We start from the raw sequence: 19,292 nt of genomic DNA on the forward strand, positions 1-19,292 counted from the left end.
AGCATGCATCTACATCATGCACTCGTAAGTCCATTATGTATACCAGCGGAAAAATGCTCCTATCAGAGCACAAAAAATACCAGTATGTTACTATGTATTCAAAAAAGCTCTCTCACGCATTCAGTCCAGTTCATTGTCATTATCTTTTAGTGTCTCTCTAACTGTCACTGTCTGCACAATCCTCTTTGTTCTATCCTACTTCTGCAGTCTCCCTCTTGCTGTCCCTTGCTGCTAATTTCTCATTCCTTCCCCCTGCTGCTGCTGCCTCTTCTCACTGTCTATGCCTCTCTCTTCCTCGTTGTCACTGTCATACACTCTGTCTCTCATTATCGCAGGCTCTCATTCACTCCCGTTTTCTTTTTATGCTACCTCTCCCGCTCAGGCACTGTCTCCTTCACTTTTCTCCTATTCTCCTGGCACTGTTCTGTCACAGTCAACTGAGTTCCATTGCTGCTCCGTTCCTCTATTTCTCTCACACTGCCGTTGTCTCCTTCGCTCTTTCTATAACACAACTACTACCATCTTCCAGCATTTCTTCCTTTTCCGTCTATTAGTCACTGCCAATGTTTTCTTCTCCCTTAGCGTAAAAAATCGTGACTATGTTCGTATGTCAAAATTTTTGGAAAAATTTTAATTGTGATGAGGAAGGTAGAATGAGGTAGGGACATATCCATATTTTTTGTGCTCCGATAGGAGCATTTTCTCTCTAGTTCGTTTCTTTTCCACGTTGCAGCGGGACATGTAGCTAATGTGAAAAGAAATGCATTGGTCAGTAATGTTTAGATAGTTTACTTACGTCAATCTTAAATAACGCAAAATTAGTTTTACACCTCAGACCAGATTTTATGTGCAAAAAGTTGTTGCTTGTGCTTTAGTACTGTAACACGGGGTTACCAATAATATCGGAGACGTTTTACAGCACATTTACCCGTGGTACGGCACTTTATAAACGACAGTTTCGCCTCACAACCCATTTTACGTGCGAATTTTACGTGTACAAGTAGGGAAATTCTGATCATGAGTATTTTACACGGATAGAGATATAAAGAAAATTTTCAAAATTGTTCGAGATTGGGATCATACGAATACATGGTAAAAATGACAGCCATTTGCTGTTCATAGACGCCTTCGAATCCTCGGTTGTGTTTTGGTCCGCTGTTACCGGCCGTTGTGGTCGAGCGGTTCTAGGCGCTTCAGTCCGGAATCGCGCAACTGCTACGGTCGCAGCTTCGAATCTTGCCTCGGGCATGGATGTGTGTGATGTCCTTAGGTTAGTTCGGCTTAAGTAGTTCTAAGTTCTAGGGGACTGATGACCTAGGATGTTAAGTCCCATATCACTTAGAGCCATTTGAACCATTTTTGGTCCGGTATTGATGCCGGAAATATAGTAAAAAATCTTTTTGGGGGGTGTTCTGAGGAACCGCCCATGAACTAATGCTGCCTCCATAAGTTCCATCAAGGCAATCGTACACCACGTTAAATACAAAAATGATAAACCGGTCTGCTCCATTTGCCTAAGTATAAGGAAGTTTGTAATATTCATATTTGGATGCTGTACTGTTGGCTAATGACACGCCGCATGGGATTAGCCGAGCGGTCTAAGCGCTGCAGTCATGGACTGTGTGGCTGATCCCGGCGGAGGTTCGAGTCCTCCCTCGGGCATGGGTGTGTGTGTTTGTCCTTAGGATAATTTAGGTTAAGTAGTGTGTAAGCTTAGGGACTGATGACCTTAGCAGCTAAATCCCATAAGATTTCACACACATTTGAACATTTGCTAGTGACACTAAAGCGATCCTTCTGTTCGGCATACACATGCGCTCTAACCGAAAGTCTATCCAAAACAACTGATCCTACCTTTGTATCGTCGACAGAACCCGAAATATGAGCACCGGAGTATCCTGTTTATATGCGTGGCGTTTTGGAACACATTCGGTATGCATGCTGGTGCATGCATATCCATTCCGGTACAGGAGAAGTATTTTAATTGAAAGTCGTTTGCCCAATACATGCGGATACGTATGATATTGCAGTGCCTGTGTTGTCCGGAAGTACGATACTATGTTCTTTCGGAGATAAATGCACTGAACAAGACGGGCACGGTAATATCGTATCGAATGCAGTATTTTCACCGAAGTAAAGTTCAGTACCGAAGTCATGTTTAGACCATTAGTAAGTAAATGAAGCGAAATGAATACCGGAACACGTTATAACTCACGTATTGGCTCGTATCACAGCATCAGGATGTGAAGGAATGAGGCTAGACTCAGACTGCTCACCTTGTTGCGGTCCCCCTTGGGGCCGCCTGAGGGTGGGTGCTGCTGCTGCGCAGGCGGCGACGGTGGCGGGGGCGGCGCGGGCGCCTTGTGGCTCTTGCGCGCGAAGCGGCGGCGCTCGGGCCGCTGCGGGGGCGGCGGGGGGCTGGGTGGCGGCCGGGGGCTCCACACTTTGCGCAACTCTGCCGCCTCCAGCTGGTCGGAGCGCGGGCCCAACACCAGGATGGGCCGTTGTTTGCCGGAGGCGGCGGGGGCGGCGGGGGGCGGCGCAGGCGCTTCCGGCGTGCTCAGGCTGATGATGCTGGACGGACCGCTGGCCGTCGACGGGCCGCCGCGGCCGGGGGCCGGCTGCGACTCCTGCAGCGGCGTGTCTGCGGAGAGGACTCACAGTGCTGACAGCTGTTTACATGTCACCACTTTCGAAATAAACAGTATTTCTGTCGTTAACGGTAATCACATGGTGGAGAGAACCTTTTCCTAGAAATCTGTTGGAGCAGATTTAGATGATAAACAACCAAATAACCGATTTCAGACACCATGAGCTATCGCCAGATTTACAGTATAGTAGCTGTGAGCTTGGATAAGAGAGTGGAGGCATCATACAATGCGGACTTCCACCACCGGTATGTGCATCATTGATGATTTTTATTTTATGAACTTTAGGCCGTGGTCCTCGGCATATTTCTCTGCCTAATGTTTCGTCTTCCAACACTAGACATCATGAGAGATTATAAGGACTGTGGAGTTTCTTACATAAAAGAGGTCAGATGGCCGAACTCTTTATACACTATCTGGTTAAATACAGCGAGGCACCGTTAAGTATGCGAAACTGACCCCGCACGTCACGAGAGGCAGGCCGGGAGTATTGTGCTGTTGATGCAGAAAAGACCGGTCAGGAGAGCTCAGTGAGTCTGACAGTGGACCTGTCATTCGATGTCACCTGCGAGGACATTTCGATTGTCCAGTGGGGACATTTCAATATCTCTAAGGCTGCACAAGTCACCCGTTGGTGGTGTGATTGTGTAGTGGAAGCGCAAAGATATAATGACAGCTAAACCAACGCTAGGCAGACCGCAGGCAGCGCAGAACATTTTGGTGGGAGGTTACAAAAATTGCGTGGAATTAGCGGGAGGTGTGAACGGCGAGTTCCAAAGTGCTAGCAGCAGTCCAACTAGCAGAACTCAGGAACTTAAAAATAGTCCGGTACAATGGTCGACCAGTTTCTGAAGAGTAATCAGTGCTAGTCCAAGCTTGGGGCACTGTAATAAGCGACACCACTGGGCAGTGGATGATCGGAAAGAGTACTTTGGAGTAATTAATCGTGCCTTGCCGCACTGGTAACAGCGGTTCCCGTCAGATCACCGAAGTTAAGCGCTGTCGGGCTAGGCTAGCACTTGGATGGGTGACTATCCGGTCTTCCGAGTGCTGTTGGCAAGCGGGGTGCACTCGGCCCTTTTGAGGCAAACTGAGGAGCTACTTGATTGAGAAGTAGCGGCTCCGGTCTCGGAAACTGAAATACTCCCGGGAGAGCAGGGAGAGCGGTGACCACATGCCCCTCCATGTGACTTCTGTTGGCTGAGGATGACATGGCGGCCGGTAAGCACCTATGGGACTTCATGGCCTGTTCCGGAGGAGTTTAGTTTTTAATCGTGCTACAGCCAGTGACAGTTCGTTTTTCGTCTATTCCTCTATTGTACTCAGTACACGATGCTTTGGAACTCAAGGGTGATTCCTTCTGCTGATTTCATGCAACTTTTTACAACCACTTTCTCAATGCTCGACGGTCCCTCGCCGTCAGTATGTGAGTCCTGCCTGGCCTTGGTTCAGCTGTGGTTGTTCTTTCACGTTTCCACTTCACTATTACGTCACAAAAAATCGACTTCGGCAGCGTTAGAAGGGGTGAAACGTGCCTGATAGATTTGTTACTCAACTGACACCCAATGACCAGTACACATTCGCAGTATTACCTGTCTTGACCACCTATCCAGCTGTTATCATTTCTCTACTGACAACAGAGACTACCCATTTCAGCTGATGATGAGTCTTTCGGACTCCTTTTATACTGGTGGATTCACCTGTCGTGACATTTCCTGGTCAGTCCGCATTACATAGCGGTGTCGGAAGACTTTTGAGCAGACAGTGTACATCTCGATAGAGGACAGACACATATCGACATCCGTGATAATGAATTCCTTGCCCCCTGCTTATGGAATTGAAAGTGCCAGCACAGAGCGGCCTCAAGAGCTATAGCAAATAAATATAGCTGATGGATTCATTCATAAAAAAATTAGTAACTGCTGGCGTCTGCCGATTATTTGAAGATGGACATACCATACTATGGAGAGGAACACTGAATCATGAGCGGTGACTGGAAAACTGGATGCATGGTACGAATAGCTCGATACAGTTCCCCACAGTCGTTTAATGAACAAAGTAAGAGCATATGGACTATCAAACAAATTGTGTGATTGGACTGAAGAGTTCCTAGATAAAAGAACGCAGCATGTCATTCTCAATGGAGAGAAGTCTTCCGAAGTAAGAGTGATTTCAGGTGTGTCGCAGGGGAGTGTCGTAGGACCGTTGCTATTCACAACATACAGTGTGGTCAGCAAATGTCTGAAACGCTTGTAGGGGTGTTTCAGGGCAGGTTGTACTGAGAAAATGTTAAGAAAAAAATGCGATACGTTGCACCGTTTCCGAGTTATTTAGCATTGAAGTTAGCCAATCGGGGCGTCGCGCGCGTAAATTCAAGTTTCAGCTAACGAGACAAAGCACTCGTTGGGCAACACCGCCCCTGTGAGGCCGCTTGAGTGTGAGCGCGCGACGCCCCGATTGGCTAAATTCTATGCTAAATAGCTTGGAAACGGAGCAACGTATCGAATTTTTTTCTTAACATTTATGCCTTAGTACAACCTACCCTGTAACATCCCTACAAGAATTTCACACATTTTCTGACCACCCTATATATAAATGACCTTGTGGATAACATCGGAAGTTCACTGAGGCTTTTTGCGGAAGATGCTGTAGTACTGTATATCGAGAGGTTGTAACAATGGAAAATTGTACTCAAATGCAGGAGAATCTGCATCGAATTGACGCATGGTGCAGGGAATGGCAATTGAATCTCAATGTAGACAAGTGTAACGTGCTGCGAATACATAGAAAGAAAGATCCTTTATCATTTAGCTACAATAGCAGGTCAGCAACTGGAAGCAGTTAATTCCATAAATTATCTGGGAGTAGGCATTAGGAGTGATTTAAAACTGGATGATCATATAAAGTTGAACGTCGGTAAAGCTGATGCCGGACTGAGATTCATTGGAAGAATCTAAGGAAATGCAATCCGAAAACAAAAGAAGTAGGTTACAGCACACTTGTTCGCCCACTGCTTGAATATTGCTCACCAGTGTGGGATCCGTACCAGACAGGGTTGATAGAAGAGATAGAGAAGATCCAACGGAGAGCAGCGCGCTTCGTTTCAGGATCATTTAGTAATCGCGAAAGCGTTACGGAGATGATAGATAAACTCCAGTGGAAGACTCTGCAGGAGAGACGCTCAGTAGCTCGGTAAGGGCTTTTGTTGAAGTTTCGAGAACATACCTTGACAGAAGAGTCAAGCAGCATATTGCTCCCTCCTACGAATATCTCGCGAAGAGACCATGAGGATAAAATCAGAGAGATTAGAGCCCACACAGAGGCATACCGACACTCTTTCTTTCCACCAATAGTACTAGATTGGAATAGAAGGGAGAATCGATAGAGGTACTGAAGGTACCCTCCGCCACACACCGTCAGGTGGCTTGCAGAGTATGGATGTAGATGCAGAATAGGTTTGAGACGTGAACTTACCCCTGGCCACCTCTAGGTGCGTGACTCCATCGCCGTCGGTCCTCTGCAGCAGGTTGAACCTGGCGACCACGGCGGGCGCCTCGAGCCGCTTGAAGACCTGCTGCTGCTGGTGAGGGGAGACTCTGGCCGGCTCCACCCTCTGCTGGGACTTGGCGCTGCCCCCGCTGCTGGTGCTGACACTGCTGCTGCTGGAGATGGCGGAGGACAGGGAGACGGCCGCCTGCTTGCCCACCGGCGAGGGAGACGGGGACGATGAGTACGAAGAGGAGGGCGAGGGCGACGGCTGCGCCAGCGACGAGTAGGCCGGCGGCCGGCCCGGCGCCGCGGCGCCCTCTTTCCGCCGGTGCGGGTGCCGGTACTGGTCCAGCTTCAGTCTTCTGCTCACATCCTGCACAGCACGCCGCCACTACACTCACTTCCGCCCGCGGCACTGCCGTCACACCCACAGAGGTAACCACGGCAACTAACGGTGGTTAGATCACTGAAACTCTTTGTACACTGCCGAAAAAAAATGCCACACAAACAAGGAGTTGTGCGACATAAACGAAAGTCGGTAGGCGCGTTTCCACATCTGAAACGTGATGTCTATTGACATTTTGTGTCGGTCGTATCAGAATGGCACTACTAGCCCCACTATGGGGATGCAAAGCAGGGTTACTTTGCGCTACTGCCCATTAAAATTGCTGCACCAAGAAGAAATGCAGATGATAAACGGGTATTCATTGGACAAATATATTATACTAGAACTGACATGTGAGTACATTTCACGCAATTTGGGTGCATAGATCCTGAGAAATCAGTACCCAGGACAACCACCTCTGGACGTAATAACGGCCTTGATACGTCTGGGCATTGAGTCAAACAGAGCTTGGATGGCGTGTACAGGTACAGCTGCCCATGCAGCTTCAACATGATACCACAGTTCATCAAGAGTAGTGACTGGCGTATTGTGACGAGCCACTTGCTCGGCCACCATTGACCAGACGTTTTCAATTGGTGAGACATCTGGAGAATGTACTGGCCAGGGTAGCAGTCGAACTTTTTCTGTATCCAGAACGGCCCGTACAGGACCTCCAACATGCGGTCGTGCATTATCCTGCTGAAATGTAAGGTTTCGCAGGGATCGAATGATGGGTAGAGCCACGGGTCGTAACTCATCTGAAATGTAACGTCCACTGTTGAAAGTGCCATCAATGCGAACAAGAGGCGAACGAGACGTGTAACCACGCCGGGTGATACGCCAGTACGGCGATGACGAATACACCCTTCCAATGTGCGTTCACCGCGATGTCACCAAACACGGATGCGGCCATCACGATGTTGTAAACAGGGCCTGGATTCATCTGAAAAAATGACGTTTTGCCATTCGTGCACCCAGGTTCGTCGTTGAGTACACAATCGCAGGCGCTCCTGTCTATGATGCAGCCTCAAGGGTAACCGCAACCATGGTCTCCGAGCAGATAGTCCATGCTGCTGCAAACGTCGTCGAACTGTTCGTGCAGATGGTTGTTGTCTTGCAGACGTCCCCATCTGTTGACTCAGGGATCGAGACGTGGCTGCACGATCCGTTACAGCCATGCAGATAAGATGCATGTCATCTCCATTGCTAGTGATACGAGGCCGTTGGGATCCAGCACGGCGTTCCTATTACCCTCCTGAACCCACCGATTCCATATTCTGCTAACAGTCATTGGATCTCGACCGACGCGAGCATCAATGTCACGATACGATAAACCGCAATCGCGATAGCCTACAATCCGACCTTTACCAAAGTCGGAAACATGATGGTACGCATTTCTCCTCCTTACACGAGGCGTCACAACAACGTTTCACTAGGCAACGCCGGTCAACTACTGTTTGTGTATGAGAAATCGGTTGGAAACTTTCCTCATGTCAGCACGTTGTAGGTGTCGCCACCGGCGCCAACCTTGTGTGAATGCTCTGAAAAGTTAATCATTTGCATATCACAGCATCTTCTTCCTGTCGGTTAAATTTCGCGTCGTTAGCACGTCATCTTCGTGCTGCAGCAATTTTAATGGCCAGTAGTGTAAATGCATGCTGTAATGGTCATGAGCGTTAGTTACCATTGAGATTGGACTTAGTGAGTTGACGTCAGTCAAGGACGCCTTTAAGGCGACAAAGACGCCACTATCAACCCCTCACCAGTTTGAACGATGTCATGTAATACGGCTACGAGAAGCTGGATATTCCTTCTGCCATATTGCAGAACGACTTGGCAAGAACGTAGCCAATGTACATGATTGCTGAAAGTGGTGGTCACGAGAATGTACGGTCGCAAGAAGACCGGGCACCGGTCGGCCACATCGAGAGGAAAGACCGCCGTGTTCGTCATATGGCTCTGGCGCATCGTACTACATCTGCAGCAGCAATTCGAACGGCAGTTTGCACCACAGTAACGCAAAGAACTGTTACAAATCGGTTACTTCAAAGGCAGCTCCGAGCCACAGTCCCTGCAGCGCATATTCCACCGCCCCAGACTACCGCCACTAGCCACTTCAGTGGTGTCAAACGAGAGCTCTTTGAAGGGCAGGATGGAGGTCTGTTGTGTGTTTTCTGATGAAGGATAGTTGCTTCTCGGTGCCAGTGATGGCCGTGTGTTGGTTAGAAGGAGGCCAGTTGAGAGCCTACAATCAACCGGCCTGCGTGCTCGACTCACAGGACCCACACCTGGAGTTATGGCATCTGGTGCATTTTCATATAACAGCAGGACCACTCTGTTGTGTGTTTTCTGATGAAGGATAGTTGTTTCTCGGTGCCAGTGATGGCCGTGTGTTGGTTAGAAGGAGGCCAGTTGAGAGCCTACAATCAACCGGCCTGCGTGCTCGACTCACAGGATCCACACCTGGAGTTATGGCATCTGGTGCATTTTCATATAACAGCAGGACCACTCTGTTGTGTGTTTTCTGATGAAGGATAGTTGTCTCTCAGTGCCAGTGATGGCCGTGTGTTGGTTAGAAGGAGGCCAGTTGAGAGCCTACAATCAACTGGCCTGCGTGCTCGACTCACAGGATCCACACCTGGAGTTATGGCATCTGGTGCATTTTCATATAACAGCAGGACCACTCTGTTGTGTGTTTTCTGATGAAGGATAGTTGTCTCTTGGTGCCAGTGATGGCTGTGTGTTGGTTAGAAGGAGGCCAGTTGAGAGCCTACAATCAACCGGCCTGCGTGCTCGACTCACAGGATCCACACCTGGAGTTATGGCATCTGGTGCATTTTCATATAACAGCAGGACCACTCTGTTGTGTGTTTTCTGATGAAGGATAGTTGTCTCTCAGTGCCAGTGATGGCCGTGTGTTGGTTAGAAGGAGGCCAGTTGAGAGCCTACAATCAACCGGCCTGCGTGCTCGACTCACAGGATCCACACCTGGAGTTATGGCATCTGGTGCATTTTCATATAACAGCAGGACCACTCTGTTGTGTGTTTTCTGATGAAGGATAGTTGTCTCTCGGTGCCAGTGATGGCCGTGTGTTGGTTAGAAGGAGGCCAGTTGAGAGCCTACAATCAACCGGCCTGCGTGCTCGACTCACAGGATCCACACCTGGAGTTATGGCATCTGGTGCATTTTCATATAACAGCAGGACCACTCTGTTGTGTGTTTTCTGATGAAGGATAGTTGTCTCTCGGTGCCAGTGATGGCCGTGTGTTGGTTAGAAGGAGGCCAGTTGAGAGCCTACAATCAACCGGCCTGCGTGCTCGACTCACAGGATCCACACCTGGAGTTATGGCATCTGGTGCATTTTCATATAACAGCAGGACCACTCTGTTGTGTGTTTTCTGATGAAGGATAGTTGTCTCTCGGTGCCAGTGATGGCCGTGTGTTGGTTAGAAGGAGGCCAGTTGAGAGCCTACAATCAACCGGCCTGCATGCTCGACTCACAGGACCCACACCTGGAGTTATGGCATCTGGTGCATTTTCATATAACACCAGGACCACTCTCGTGGTCGTCCCCCATACCGTGTCACCAAAACTGTAAGTAAGTTTGATGATTCGATCTGTTGCACCCTTGCACTGCCATTCGTGAACAACATTTTAGAGGGTGAAACTTCCTGGCAGATTAAAACTGTGTGCCGAACCGAGACTCGAACTCGGGACCTTTGCCTTTCGCGGGAAAGTGCTCTACCAACTCGTTTCTTCCAGGAGTGCTAGTTCTGCAGGTTCGCAGGAGAGCTTCTGTGAAGTTTGGAAGGTAGGAGGCGAGGTACTGGCGGAATTAAAACTGTGAGGACGGGGCGTGAGTCGTGCTTGGTTAGCTCAGTCGGTAGAGCACTTGCCCGCGAAAGGCAAAGGTTCCGAGTTCGAGTCTCGGTCCGGCACACAGTTTTAATCTGCCAGGAAGTTTCATATAAGCACACACTCCGCTGTAGAGTGAAAATTTCATTCTAGAAACATTTTAGGGGGTGTTTTCCAACAGGACAACGCTCGTCCATGTCCTGGTGTCGTAACCCAATGTGCTCTACACAGTGTGAACATGTTCCCTTGGCCTGCTCGATCACCAGATCTGTCTCCAGTCAAGTACATGTGGGAGATCTCTGGACGACGACTGCAGTGTCATCCGCAAACATAATCAACCGACCCCGTATTGACCGACCAGGTGCAACAGGCGTAGGATTCCATCCCACAAAATGAAATCCGGCAACTGTACAACACAATGCATGCACATTTGCAATCAACGTTCTGGTGGTTACACCGATTATTAATGGACCACCATTTCACAGTGCAACGGCTTACCTCGAGCTTACGTTAACCAGTGATCTTACATCTACATCTACATTTATACTCCGCAAGCCAGCCAACAGTGTGTGGCGGAGGGCACTTTACTTGCCACTGTCATTACCTCCCTTTCCTGTTCCAGTCGCGTATGGTTCGCGGGAAGAACGACTGCCGGAAAGCCTCCGTGCGCGCTCGAATCTCTCTAATTTTACATTCGTGATGTCCTCGGGAGTTGTAAGTAGGGGGAAGCAATATATTCGATACCTCATCCAGAAACGCACCCTCTCGAAACCTGGACAGCTAGGTACACCGCGATGCAGAGCGCTTCTCTTGCAGAGTCTGCCACCTGAGTTTGCTAAACATCTCCGTAACGCTATCACGCTTACCAAATAACCCTGTGACGAAACGCGCCGCTCTTCTTTGGATCTTGTCTATCTCTTCTGTCAATCCGACCTGGTACGGATCCCACACTGATGGGCAATACTCAGGTATAGGTCGAACGAGTGTTTTGTAAGCCACCTCCTTTGTTGATGGACTACATTTTCTAAGGACTCTCCCAATGAGTCTCAACCTGGCACCCGCCTTACCAACAATTAATTTCATACGATCATTCCACTTCAAATCGTTCCGCACGCGTACTCTCAGATATTTTACAGAAGTAACTGCTACCAGTGTTTGTTCCGCTATCATATAATCATACAATAAAGGATCCTTCTTTCTATGTATTCACAATACATTACATTTGTCTATGTTAAGGGTCAATTGCCACTCCCTGCACCAAGTGCCTATCCGCTGCAGATCTTCCTGCATTTCGCTTAGAATGTTAATCATTTAAATACGGTACCTGGACAAATATATTCCCGAAAGTCCATTTCGCTAATTTAATTATTTCTTGGTTTCTTCGTCAACCTATAAAAATGTAGCGTCATACTTCATACTTCGATCTGTCATGTGGTGTTGTTACTTATTCCCCCCCCCCCCCCCCTCTCTCTCTCTCTCTCTCCTTTCACTTTACTCGTTACCGTTTTATTAGTAGACGAAGAGGAATGAGTACGAATGTATGACGTGTGTGAGAAATATAATGGGACTGGCTACACTGCGAGCGATCTAGCAAAACCGTGTTGTTCTACTTGCGTAGACCTGCGTGTTCATCCCTTCCAGGTGCTCAGCCCGAGTTTCAGCCTCCCGTACAGCCGTCACGTTTTCTTTGAGAGCGCCATTAATGAAGTTGTGTTTTGTTGAGTGTTACTAAAATGGAATAACGGAACTTGGAGCATCTTTATGCAGTCAAGTTTTCTGTTAAGCTTACGGAATCTGCGAGTGTGACCTTTGAAAAGTTGAAACAAGCCTATGGGGAACATTTCTCATCAATAGCACAAGTTTTTTCTCTGGCAGAAATCATTTTTTGGAAGGCTGATAATAGTCTGAAGACGAAGATCGCCCAGGGAGACCTTCAACTTGTAAAACCGACTAAAATGTCGAACATGAACGTACTCTTGTGACATCAGACCGACATTTAACAATAAGGATGAGGGTGCTGTAACGTTCCTGCCTAACCGCACCCAAGGAAATCACGACATATTTGTAAATAAATAGCCACATATTTCTGAGAAGCAAGAATATAAATGCCATTATATTGAGGCAAGGACTGCCACCGATCTGTTCAGAGCGAATGCACATCAGGCACGAAGTCTTACGGGAATCAGCGAAATGCCGCGAGTAGTGGGGATATGGGGCGAGGGTCACTAAATTAGCAGCATGTGGGTAGGATGAGGATTTGGAACTGGCGGCAGGCGTGCTGGGGTCGTGGTAACCACTGTGTCCGGGTGGCAGCCGGCACGGTAGCTCAGAGTGTTCGGTCAGAGGGTTAGCAGTCCTCTGTAATAAAAAAACTGAGTTAATTGATCAGCAACGAGCTTAAACGGGTGTCTTGCGACGTCCGCCCCGAGCAGACACAACGAACAAACACGAACAAAATGAGATTAAGAAAAAAAAAAAAGAGATGGCGCAGTGGACAGCGCATCTGTCTAGTAAGCAGGAGACCAGGGTTCGAATCCTGGTCCGGCACAAATTTTCAAATTTCGCCCTACATTTAAATCAATGCCCGCTCGCAGTCAATGTCTATAATTTCTTTGTGTCATAAATATTTCAGTTGCAGCAATTTAAACTATGCTGTGCCTAAGCACACGCTCGCAAATCGCAGTACATTCAGATAAAACAACCAAATATTTGTGACAGACAGGGCCAGAGGTTGCATTTACTCTTCATTTTTTAATCAGACTGAAGTCACAAAATCGAAGACACTCACTACTGAGAGAGAGCAATTTCATATGTAAATAACATGGTGTATTGCAGAAGATACTTCTATTACATAATTAAAAAGTACCTAAAACGCAAAGACGTTTTATAAAAAATGTATTAGAATACGGGAGGACACGAACCACTTCTTGTGGCTACAGAACATCAGAGCAAACATTGGAACACATTTTGCACGACCGACCAAAAAGAAAATTGATGGGTTCCTGGAAACACATTGCAAACGCGAGACATCCTGCAGTCAACTGGCTGGAGTCTTTGTATATCCAGTTGTCAAGGCAATTTCATATCTCAGTTTCTTTTTAGCTACTGGCGGTTCTCCAGCTTACACTATTACCTATTCATACATCTGCAGGGTGACTTCATCATGGCGTTACAAACTTTCAGAGATGAAGAAGAAGGGTAAATGTATTAATTTAAGGTGAGGAAAAATTGTCCAGAAACGACCGAGTCGAAAGTTATGAACTAAAATCTTTGTGGTACCTCTGAAAATAGCAGTGTTCTACTACAAGTTCTTTGCTTTCCATATTTTGGGGGGATGTGCTATGGACCAAAACAAGAAAAAATCGTCCAGTAAACATGGGCTCTAAAACGCATATCTTAAGAGCTACGGGCACTTGCTCAGTAGAAGAGACGTGCTTCAGAGTAGCAAAGATGAACAAGTGCCCGTAGGTCATAACGTATGGATTTTAGAACCCATGTTTACAGAACAGTTTTTATTGTTTTGGTACATACTACCACTTCCCAAAATTTGGAAATCTAAGAGACTGTAGTAGAAGAGGTCCACTCTCGGAGGTGTCAAAACAATTTCGCTTGTAACTTCCTACTCGATCGTTTCATGACCAGGGTCCATTACCTTAAATTGAGACACTTACCCTTTCCGTCATCCATGAAAGTTTGTAACATCATCACGGATCACACTGTAGACAATCATTTTACCGCTTTATTTATTTGTGAATATGCTAACATACTGTTTTATTTATTTTTGAATATACCTGCAATAACCCCAGTTTTAATAGAGTCGTGGATTTGCACTCGTTGTGGTTCGCTTAGAAAAAAATGACAGAGAGAAAATGACGTCGTTGCCTATAGTGAAGCACTGTAAGTGTTGTACCGTTACAGTTTAAGAAACGTGCTCCTAAAGGAAATTTTCAATAATAGTTTAGCAGTATTAGTGCAACATAATGTGTAGAAATGATGTGGTGAATTTTCTAATGCGTTCTTTAGCCTAGCAGACACCACATATACGAGGGCGAGTCAAATGAAAACCTTAAAAATTTCTTTAAATATTATTTATTATGCAGAAGTGGTACAAAGCTATATCACTTTTCAACATAATCTCCCCCCCCCCCCCCCCCACGCTCAATGCAAGTCCTCCAGAGCTTACAAAGTGCATAAATTACTTTAGAAAAAAATTCTTTTGGTAGTCCGCGCAACCACTCATGCACCGAGTGACGTACCTCTTCATCAGAATGGAACTTCTTTCCTCCCACTGCGTCTTTGAGTGGTCCAAGCACATGGAAATCACATGGGGCAAGGTCTGGGTTGCTCGCTCTCTTCGTTTCCGGTTGGTGGAAGTGAACCCAGGTTTCGTCCCCAGTAATGATTCTCGCAAGGAAGCCATCATCTTCTCGTTCAAAGAGCTTAAGAAGTTCTTCACAAGCACCAACACGTCGTTCTCTCATTTCAGGAGTCAGCTGCCGTGGCACCCATCTTGCAGACACTTTGTGAAACTGGAGCTCATCATGCACAATGTGGTTTGCTGACACATGAATAATCTGTAAACATGCTGCAATGCCTTCAATGTCACTCGGCCGTTTTCCTTCACTATGGCTTCAACTGCTGCAATGTTCTGTGGAGTCACAACTCGTTGTGCCTGACCTGGGCGAGGAGCATCTTCCACTGAAGTCACACCATTTTCGAACTTCATACCCAATTCGTAGACTTGCTGCTGTGACAAACATGCGTCGCCGCACTGAACCTTCATTCGTCGATGAATTTCAATAGGTTTCACACCTTCACTACGCAAAAACCGAATAACAGAACGCTGTTCTTCCCTGGTGCAAGTCGCAAGTGGGGCGGCCATGTTTATACTGATACTGCCACGGTGTGTGTGCATCTGCACTATGCTGCCACCTATAGGCCATTCTGCACGCTGTTTGTAGCACGCTTACCAACTTACAGGATAACGGCGCGAAATTTAGATTTGTTATTACAAATTTAAGGTTTTCATTTGACTCACCCTAGTATTTAATGAATAGGATCTCAAACGTAGCACATTAAGGCAAATGTCTCCTAATTTTAGATGTCATTATTGGGAACAGCGACCTGTCAGTAAAGTAAAATTATTAAAAATAAAAAAACAGTCGCGATCACACAAACATTTATTAAAAATGTGAGCGGTTTTGACCACTAGTTGGTTCAAATGGCTCTGAGCACTGTGGGAGCCGGCTGGGGTGGCCGAGCGGTTCTAGGCGCTTCAGTCCGGAGCCGCGCGACTGCTACGGTCGCAGGTTCGAATCCTGCATCGGGCCTAGATGTGTGTGATGTCCTTAGGTTAGTTAGGTTTAAGTAGTTCTAAGTTCTAGGGGACTGATGACCATAGATGTTAAGTCCCATAATGCTCAGAGCCATTTGAACCATTTGAACCCTAAAAAAGTGATGAAAACATAAGAATTTGTCACATAAACTTAAACAAATGAATGCAACAGTTTCACAGTCGCACAGTTATCCCTGTGCTCTGTCAAAACATATGTTTTTAACGTTTTCAAACTTTTTCGTGTGTAGGCCGTCAAATCCTGCATATGTCCAAACAAATCTGAACATGTCCTGGAATTTTGGAGAGCAAAGTTGATTATGTGTGAGTGCCTGAACTTTGATAATTGCCTGAAAAAAAATTAAACTTTTCACTTGAGGGATGACTTGAACCAAGGACCTCTCATTACGCAGCTACTCACGCTTACCACGGGACCACGGCGCTCCTAAGCTTACACGCCCCTTGAAGTTGCATATCTTGCCCATAGACTACTCAGTTTGTATATTTTGCTTATTTTTTTCATAGTTCCGCACAACTTCTTCCTGTTTTCTCCATTGATCTGTGTTCAGTTTTTCAAGGCCTATCCACTGTGCCAACTTATAACTAAATCTGATGGGGGTGCGATGGGGAGGTTCCCTTGTAAGTTCTAGGGGACTGATGACCTCAGAAGTTAAGTCCCATAGTGCTGGCTCAAATGGCTCTGAGCACTATTTGGATACTTGGTCACTGTGGCTTTTGATTCACTGATTGATTTGCGCAGGAAGACAAAAAAAAAAAAAAAAAAAAAAAAAAAAAAAAAAAAAAAAAAAAAAAAAAAGGAACAGTGATTTCACTCACTATTGTGCGCCAACCGGCACCGTTAAAGAGTAGTTAAAAAATGGCTGTGAGCGCTATGGGACTTAACTGCTGAGGTCACCAGTCCCCTAGAACTTAGAACTACTTAAACCTAACTAACCTAAGGACAGCACACACATCCATGCCCGAGGCAGGATTCGAACCTGCAACCGTAGCGGTCGCGCGGCTCCAGACTGCCAGACTGTAGCGCCTAGAACCGCTCGGCCACCACGGCTGGCTGACCTCTAGTAGTAGGCTAGCTTCGGATAAGGCACGATTGGCGTTGATAACGCTTGGAACAGAGAAACTGCGACAATTTTCAATTTTGCGGCTGGGGTCAGTGCAGCTGTTCCAAGCATCGTCATCACCAACCAGACGGTGCATTATCTGATGATGGCCCTCTACTAGAGGCCGAAATCGGTCATATTTTTAATAAATGACTGCAGTCGAGACTTTTTTTTTCATAAAGGTCTCCTACATCTCACAAAATGACCAGGACGAGAAAAACATCAGAGAAATTTGAGCTCATACGGAGGTTTATCGACAGTGGTATTCCTATCAGTGAACATACCATGAAAGGATGAAAACAAGTCCCCACCAAACACAGTAAGTTGGTCTGAGGAGTATAGCTGTAGAATTTGGTGTTTACGGTATCCCTCCCCTGGTGAACGCACCTGGAAATGGTTGCAGAGCTTCCGCAGAGCCCGCTCGTTGTTGGTCTCGAAGACGATGGCCTCGAGCCCCGCCGGTGCCTGGGAGGCGGCGTCGTCGGACGTGGCGGCTGCCCAGGCCGAGCGACGGCGCCGCACCACCCAGACGGCGACGCGCGGCAGCGCGGGGTCCGTGTGGCAGAAGGCCACGTCCGCTACGGGGATGATCTCCGGCTCGTGGGCGGCGGCGGCGGAGGCGGCGGGGACGGCGCCGGGCGTCTTGACGACGCGCTGGTAGAGCGACAGCGACTGCACCAGCGCCGCCACCGAGCCGGCGGCCGCGGGCTGGTGGTCCGCCTCGTCCGTGTCGGAGGCGCCGCTGCTGTTGGCGCTGTCCGACGTCGTGGAGGACGTGGAGGCGAGCGGGCCCGCCACCCCCGGGGGCGGCACGGGCCGCGGGGGCGGAGGGACGCCGCCAGGCTTGCCCACCCCAGCTCCCGCGGCGCCGCGCCGGTACACGTGGTCGTCGACGAAGCAGCAGGAGGACGAGTTGCTGACGGCCGTATCGTCGGAGGCGAGCGAGCGCGAGTCGTCGTCCGACTCGAAGCCCTCGTCGTCGTGCCGCGCCGCCAGCTCCAGGCGGTCGTCGCGGCAGCGCAGCAGCGTCGGGGGGCGGCGCTGCGGCCGCGGGGCGGCGGGGCCCAGCGAGCGCACCAGGCGCGCTAGCGACGCCGCGTCGACGGGCCCGCCGCTGAGCGGCCGCCGGCCCAGCAGCCAGCCCTCGCACTGCCACATGCCGGCGGGGGCGGCGGAGGCGGCGCCACAGCCACTGTCGGTCTTACGGGCGTGGGCGGCCGTGGCAGAGGCTAGGGCGGCGGCCTTCGCATCTCTCGCCGCCTCGGACACCGCCTGTGAACAACGAATAACAGTCCTGTTGTTAGAACCGTTATCTATTGTGTTAACACAGCACTATAGTTTTGTTATAAGCACGCAAGTGAGCCGTGGTAAATATTGCTGTTTTGAAGAGCGTGCCGCAGCGCGCAGTGTGAAGCAGTCACCGTCCGTTTCTGGCGGTGGCGCTGCTGTGGCAATCGCAGCTTTGGTGTCTCCCTCTGGTGCGGAAGGGGAAAGGTTGCCTGTTCACGTGCTATGAGCTTGCCAGCCGGTCAGTTGATCAGCCGGGTCAGTGTGGGGCAGTCAGTGTCTGTCTGTCGTCAGGAATGCTAGTATGTGGTAGGCCGCCAGTCTGCTCGAGTTTGATCAGGCAATGGTCATTGGCGGTTGGATCGATAGGTTGGTCGGTCGCGCACTGAGAACAAGATGATTTGTCCGTCTTGAGCGTCGGCGCATCTGAGGTCGCCACGTGAGTCCAGTGGGCCGCGCCGTATAGCGAGGAGTAGTGGCTTCGCGGCCGACACGAGAGCAACAGGAGTCAAGCCACGACATCGGTCTGGCCGGCGCGAGCTGCGACGCCGTGAGACGGAGGCGCGCCTTCCTGCGTCCGTTGAAGCGGCTGGCAGCGGACGGTTCGGGAGAGCGTTTTGGGGGTGCTGCGCCAGGTCTTCGCCAGACATCGCAGTTTATTAGACGTTAAGTGATTCGTGATATGTTGTTTCATTTACTTGTTAAATTCTACTTGTTTTCTTGGTGAGTCTCTCGACCCCAGCTTGCTCGTTTGTCTCTCGTCCGCATTTGTTAGGCAGTTAGTGTCTGTCTGCCTGTCTGTCGGTCCGTCTCCCGTACGTTAATAGCTGCCTGTTTCATGTTTGTCGGATTCGGTGTTAACGAATTTATTGCTTGAAGTGTAACGGCCGAATACCTGAAATATGTTTTTATCTGGCCTATCATCTTGAGAGGCGGTATATGTGTAATGTAGAGCATGTTTGTATATTTTATGTACGACTGCATTTCATGGGTTTTTTATTTAAATGGTCATTTTAGTCTATAAAGTTGCCACCCTTCCACCGTAAGAGTTTTTTTTTTCTTATTAAATCAAGTCACACCTTCGGTGGCAAGTTAATTTTTTTAATGTTAGTGTTTTGTACCATGTCCATCCCTCCTACAGGGTGCATAGTTTGTGCTCGTGTGAGTTATTAAA

The 19,292-nt window shown here is 48.4% G+C and overlaps 1 protein-coding gene across 1 annotated transcript in view; it reads right to left on the reverse strand.

Annotated features, from left to right (window-relative positions):
- LOC124545790 (endochitinase A-like) overlaps positions 1–19,292 on the reverse strand; it is a 394,777-nt gene that overhangs the window by 12,505 nt on the left and 362,980 nt on the right. Inside the window, exons 2-4 of the mRNA XM_047124737.1 lie at positions 17,219–18,103; positions 6,123–6,510; positions 2,346–2,644 (exon numbers count right to left, since the gene is read on the reverse strand). Coding sequence (XP_046980693.1) covers positions 2,346–2,644; positions 6,123–6,510; positions 17,219–17,989 — 1,458 coding nt within the window. The 5' untranslated portion in view covers positions 17,990–18,103. The remainder of the gene's footprint in view (positions 1–2,345; positions 2,645–6,122; positions 6,511–17,218; positions 18,104–19,292) is intronic.

This window comes from Schistocerca americana, chromosome 8, assembly GCF_021461395.2.
Source record: "Schistocerca americana isolate TAMUIC-IGC-003095 chromosome 8, iqSchAmer2.1, whole genome shotgun sequence".
In the NCBI taxonomy this organism is placed as follows: Eukaryota; Metazoa; Arthropoda; class Insecta; order Orthoptera; family Acrididae; genus Schistocerca; species Schistocerca americana.